The sequence below is a fragment of the Onychostoma macrolepis genome, chromosome 02 (genome assembly GCF_012432095.1).
Source record: "Onychostoma macrolepis isolate SWU-2019 chromosome 02, ASM1243209v1, whole genome shotgun sequence".
Lineage (NCBI taxonomy): Eukaryota > Metazoa > Chordata > Actinopteri > Cypriniformes > Cyprinidae > Onychostoma > Onychostoma macrolepis.
The window spans coordinates 1,755,379-1,761,060 of record NC_081156.1 but is presented as its reverse complement, the minus strand read 5'-3'; the positions used below and the strand labels follow the sequence as shown (position 1 = coordinate 1,761,060).

At 38.8% G+C, this 5,682-nt stretch overlaps 1 protein-coding gene across 1 annotated transcript; it reads right to left on the bottom strand.

The window, feature by feature from the left end:
• Positions 1–2,183: 2,183 nt before the first annotated feature.
• On the bottom strand, positions 2,184–5,473 carry ptmab (prothymosin alpha b). The gene is made up of 5 exons (XM_058764739.1): positions 5,315–5,473; positions 3,284–3,346; positions 3,088–3,169; positions 2,915–3,003; positions 2,184–2,807 (listed from the first exon to the last, which is right to left on the bottom strand). Exons 1-5 carry the CDS (start codon positions 5,357–5,359, stop codon positions 2,769–2,771), a joined length of 318 nt encoding a protein of 105 aa, XP_058620722.1. The 5' UTR covers positions 5,360–5,473; the 3' UTR covers positions 2,184–2,768.
• Between the last annotated feature and the right edge of the window lie 209 nt (positions 5,474–5,682).

Here is a 5,682-nt window from a genome sequence, read left to right as displayed (position 1 = left end):
TCTAAGTAGCCATGATCATGATGTCACAGTACTTTTTTTTTAACAATGTGAGATTTACTGTCTAGTTTAACAATCAAACTTAGTTTACGTCTTATTAAATGACTCATATTAATATTTAAAAAAAATCTTAAGCAACAAAATCTTTATTTTCAAACATGATGAAACATGATAATTTTGCATAATATTCAGTCCCTAAAGATATCGATTTTATTTGCGTGTGTTATGAGATGGAATCTTTGATCTGGGTCACATAGAACGCGTTTCAAGTTTCAAAATAAGTTTAACCTTTTAAGACGGCTCTCGAGACAGCTTCCATTCCTCGCCTTTGGTAGGCTACATTGCCTACTGTGACGTAGCTGATGTGCAATAGCTTTGGTTGCCAGTAGGCGGCAGAAGAGGACGGCGAATTTTAACGAGACAAGCGGTGGACGATTTATTTGTATGGTATGCGCTTCACTTGGTCATATTACCGAGAACTCGTGCAGTCTGGTCTGCGCACCGCGCTGATATAAATGTTAAGGAGGATATAGACAAGTTATTATTTTCCATAAACTTCAGTATGATATGAGCCGTGTTTCACCTTTGATTTGTCCGTTTTAATTGTCCTTAAAGCGTTTTATTTTTTAATTTGGCTGTCATAAAGGGAAAAAAAACCGTGGAGAATTTTTTTAACTGGATATTCATCGATTCGGGGCGTTTTTATTAGGCTACATCTCTGCACATTTGGTAAGATTATTTAATAAATCTTAAAAAAATTATAAAGTGGTAACTTATTTGAACGTCTGTAGTAGGCCTATCTGAGGCAGATCTTTTGAACTTTTGAATTTGTCAACCACCTTTTGCTACTGTGTTTCAGTTAGTGCATGTTTTAAAAGCTCACTTCCTCATTTCCAATTCATCACCAACTTAGTAAGTACGTACTAACTCTTAATGCCTGAGAAATGTAGCCGCTGTCCTACTTGTCAAGTTAGACTATGCTAGTTCACTGATTTTCAGTTGCCAACATCTTGACGTGCATTAACACGTTGTGTTTGATAGATTGGCGTCATGCTGTTGTCACATACCAGCAGTGTTGCTGCTGGAGCCTCAAACACTCAAGCTGCTGCCTGCATATTGAGATGCACTTCAGTAAAGACTGGTGGACAGCTGCCATCTGGTCTAGACTAAGCAGCTCTTCTCTTATCAAGATCAAAGCACATGTTTGCACTGAAAACTGGGAAATGTGAGAGATAAGTGTGAGGTGAATGTGGAATATTTAGTATTTTCATATAAGTTGCTGTTTTCTGAGCTGAATGATGTATTTAATGGAATCATAGAAGGTTGAGGATTTCTATCTAAGTAAATGTCTCTGAAGAAAAAAAATGGCATAATATGGCTGATTGGTTTCAAACACATCCACACTCATTCACTTGCTCTACAGTCTAGACCACAAGTATTCACTCCCCTCAAACCTGACCCTGACATATAAGCCTGAAATAGACGCCTACTTAGACATGACATCAGCCAATGTTTTAGCCAAACACACACACACACACACACACACACACACACACACACACACTCTCGCTCTCTCTCTGTACATGGCTGCAGAACCAAATGACCTATGCTTATAAGTCTAGTGGGGAAATCTCAGGCAGTTGTGTGAAGGCAGAGAGGACACAGATGTAAAAGTGTAATGCATGTCAAAAGCCTGCTTATGGCAGTATCATACTACCATTCCCTTTCTATACAAATGTGTAAAATCTGCCTTTAGAATAGAACACCTAACAGAAAACCTGCTTTTTGAAAATGTTAGATCTGCTGAAGGATATGAGGATGGCTTTCACAAAAACTCTTTACTTTTAGCTTTTCCAGAATGCTGCAAATGAATCTCATATTTTGTGGAATCATGCCATTCTGCATATCTAATGTTTTGGAGTGTAACAAATCATTCTGTAGTTTGGGAGGTCTGCTTTTCCTGAACCACATGAAATCTTATTTTAACAGTAGTCTTAAATTTATCATGAATTGAAGTGTCTCATGAACTGAATTAATAGGTGGATCATCAGATATTCTTTGAGTCAACATAATATTGAAGGATAGGCATTATCAATACATCTTTACATTTTTCTAGCTACATCTATTTTGGTCTCACACAATGAACAGAAAAATTATGTGACTTTGAAACAAACAAACAAGAGGTGTAACTCACAAAATAAAAGTTAAGTTTATTGTTGAACAACAAACTCCACACATACAACAAACAGGCCAAGGTAAAACAAATAATGTAGACAAAACGAAGTCAAAAGAAACCAAAACTCCTTTTCTTTGGCCTAGCCCTCCCATACAAAAACTACTTTATGGTACAACTAAAGTTCATACATAAAATTTACTGGAATGCTCTGAGTTCAATGGCTGTTGATTTTATACATGTTGTCTTTGTTGAAATATCGAGAGACATGGTCAAACAAGTAAAATTTCCATAAAGAAGCACCGTTTTGGTCACAGGAGATCATGATAAAGTGGCTGATCTCTTCACAATATGTACAAAAATATAAAATGTAAATAAAAATACAAACAAATCCTTGTCTTGCGTATTTCATTGTGAACGCTGAAAAGTTGTGGTCGGTCCTCTAGAAAATTTTGAATTGGGGGTCAAGTTGGTTGACATGGGTGACGAACTTGAAAATGACCATGTTTTATGTATTTGAGTCCTTTATGCCACTGGCTCCAACAGTTTGGGTTAAAGCAGAGGCGTCTACACCTGCTCAGCAATATGAAACAATCCTTTAATCATCTGTCTTCTGCTTCTTGGGGTCAACGTCATCCTGAAGGAGGAGAAAAAAAAAAAAAAAGGGAGTTTCATTTAAAATTATTTACTTCTACTATAAAGACAAGAATCCAGTATTCTTTAGATAGTAATTCATAATTGTACCTCCTCATCTTCATCATCATCTTCAGCAGTCCGTTTTGTTCCTCCACCTAGCTCATCATCATCTTCATCCTCATCCTCATCTTCATCACCTATAGTAGTTGACCAGTAGCCACATGATTAAAACAAATTAATTTGTCACATCAGAAAAATGTGAACATCAGTGTTGCACCTACCCTCTCCTTCCTCTTCATCTTCCTCATCCACCTCATCGTCCTCTTCATCATCAATTTCAGGCTCTCCATTTTCCTCATTCTCCTGTTCACACAATTTCGAAAAGGTCATTGTAAAGGTGCATGATCTCTATGAAACACTTAAGTAGTTCAATAGTAGAGAGGTCAAGAACATTAGCCAAGCATTTATTTAGGCTACCTTTCCATTAGTGGCATCTTTTCCATTTTCTTTCTCCTCAAGGAGCTTCTTCTCCTTCAGGTCCTACATTAAAAAAAAAAAAAATCATTTGAAGAAAAAAAAAAAAAAAATTGATATTTTGAAACACTTCAACTTTGTCAGATTGGAGCCATCTGTCTCCAATAGGCAGAGTCGATGCAGATTACGACTGACGTGAGCAAAACGCCCCCTATGCGCACAAATTTAAATTGCATCTCTAATGACGCCCCTCTGACATTGACGCCTCATTGGCTGCAGCAGAGAATTTAGCTGTCCATCAACGACTCCTGCTCCCGCCTCTTACCGATTGAGCTCGTTTGTAATCTGACACTTAAGTGAGATTCGGCGGCAGTGGGTATTGTAAATGGTAAATCCAATAAGCAACCATATTTTGGCATGAAAGCAAACGCTTCGCGGCCCTGAAAAAAACCACCAAAAGCTTAAAACACCAATCAAGATGGATAATTAAGAACCACTGGACTGTGGTTCAGTAAATCGATGCCGAACTCTAATGAAGGACAAAGAAAGCACACGCATGGCTTTCACGATCTGTTCATTCCGAACACTAACGTTACCGTGTTCGGCACGCACGCCGCCACCACCGTCACGTTAACCTGGATTTAGTTCGCGCAGTCGCAGAATTGACAAGAAACTAGGCAAAACAAAAAAAAACAAACAAAAAACAACCTGTCATAAATGGCATGATTATCATGGGCTCTTTGAATTTGCGTCGACGGCTTTCGTTTCAGTTAAAGCTTTACCAAAAGCAGTTAAAGGAGCCTTACCCATGCAAACATTTTCATTAATTCGTTTATATAATCTTTAGCCCTTAAGCCGTTTATCAACCACATCAACTAGGACCGCCCCCTTAAATTTACCGACGTCTCTGGCTTCAAACTAGTAAACCAACAAGTCCACGTTGCCGTCTCACATGGAAAAATATCAACTCATCGGAAATTTACAACAACAGCATTAGACAGATTATTCAGTGTTTGAGCTAACATATCAACTGGAAGTATCTGTGAGATTAAAGGGCTTTCGAGAGACGTACGGCACCGCCACCACGATGTCTTAACGTCAAACGGTTTGAGGATACCATTTATGCACTGTTTTTTTTAAATTATTTTAACTAGAAAACTTCAAAAATTTGCGTTTGAAAGCCGATGCACTGCAGCGTATATCCAAGTTCCGCGTATCGGCTGCCTGCATCAGAATCAGTCGTTATCGGACATGGAGTTAAACCCGAACAGAATTCGAAATTACTTGTAAAAGTATGCTGCTTTAATCCTATCAAATGTGTGACCAATTCGTTTTATTATTATATTTGAGATTTCCTATCGATTGATACTTCAAGCCGCCCAGGCAAACCGGCAAACTTTCAGCCCCGAAGCCATCGACCGATCAAACGCGTCCTCAAACATGCCGTAGTGTCCGTTAGCCACAAACTAACCGGTAATGAATGGTAAGTAAACGAAGTAAACGAGTACTCAAAACATTGTTGAACTGAAACGTACAGAAGCCATAAAACCATAGCCTACCTACAAACAAATGTGCAAATTGTGTAACATATTGATTCAAGATCTGAAAAACGAAGTTAGAATTACAGGTTTACGGATTTATCATGGTAAAGCAGATGCCGTCCGCAGCGTACATCGCCGCTGTTCAAAGGGGAACCGACACGCTTGTATAAACAAAGAACCCGCGCGCGCAGACTGTTACATTCCGGACAATGAGAAATTGCGTTTGAATGTGCTCTCATTCCGCACGCGCCAAAGAGCTCGTTACAAATGTATCCATTTGAAATTCTCATTACAATGTATCAATTTAAACCACTTAAGAGAGTATCGCGTACTTTTTCTTGTTTACTTGTAATAATTAATCAACGATTCTTTCCTGTTACAGCCAAAAATAGCCTACACGTTCACGTTAAATCTGAACTAGAAGACAAAACGAAAGAGAACATGCTTTTGAATGAGAATTTCATGTAGGCTATCCAGAGGCATCTTTTCTTACCTTTGCGGAGATTTCTGTCGCGGAGTCAACCTTTGTGTCTGCCATAATCAATATTTTGTATCAAAATTCAGAACGCAGGAAAAAGCAAGAATAATCCGCCTGTATCCTCCAACAATCACTATTGTAATGAAGCTTTCTTATGCCGACGGCATGTGATGAAGGAGGCTTTATTATAGATTTGTGGGCGGAGAATGAGAGGCGGTCGGTTGCGTTTGATTGGTCAGCGGACTCCGAGGGGGCGTATTTTTAAGGCAATAGAGTGGAACAATGGAAAGTATTTCTAAACGTAAAAGGACACACCCCCAGCCGGTATTTCACCAGAGAACACACCTCCTACCTCCGCTTTTCTCGCTACAGACATAGCCTAT

Coding starts and splice junctions, on each gene's coding strand:
- ptmab (XM_058764739.1), bottom strand. CDS start 5,359: ATGGCAGACACAAAGGTTGACTCCGCGACAGAAATCTCCGCAAAG. Junction 3,170..3,283: donor AAGATGCCACTAATGGAAAG/GTAGCCTAAATA, acceptor TTGTGTGAACAG/GAGAATGAGGAAAATGGAGA. Junction 3,004..3,087: donor AGATGAAGAGGAAGGAGAGG/GTAGGTGCAACA, acceptor CAACTACTATAG/GTGATGAAGATGAGGATGAG.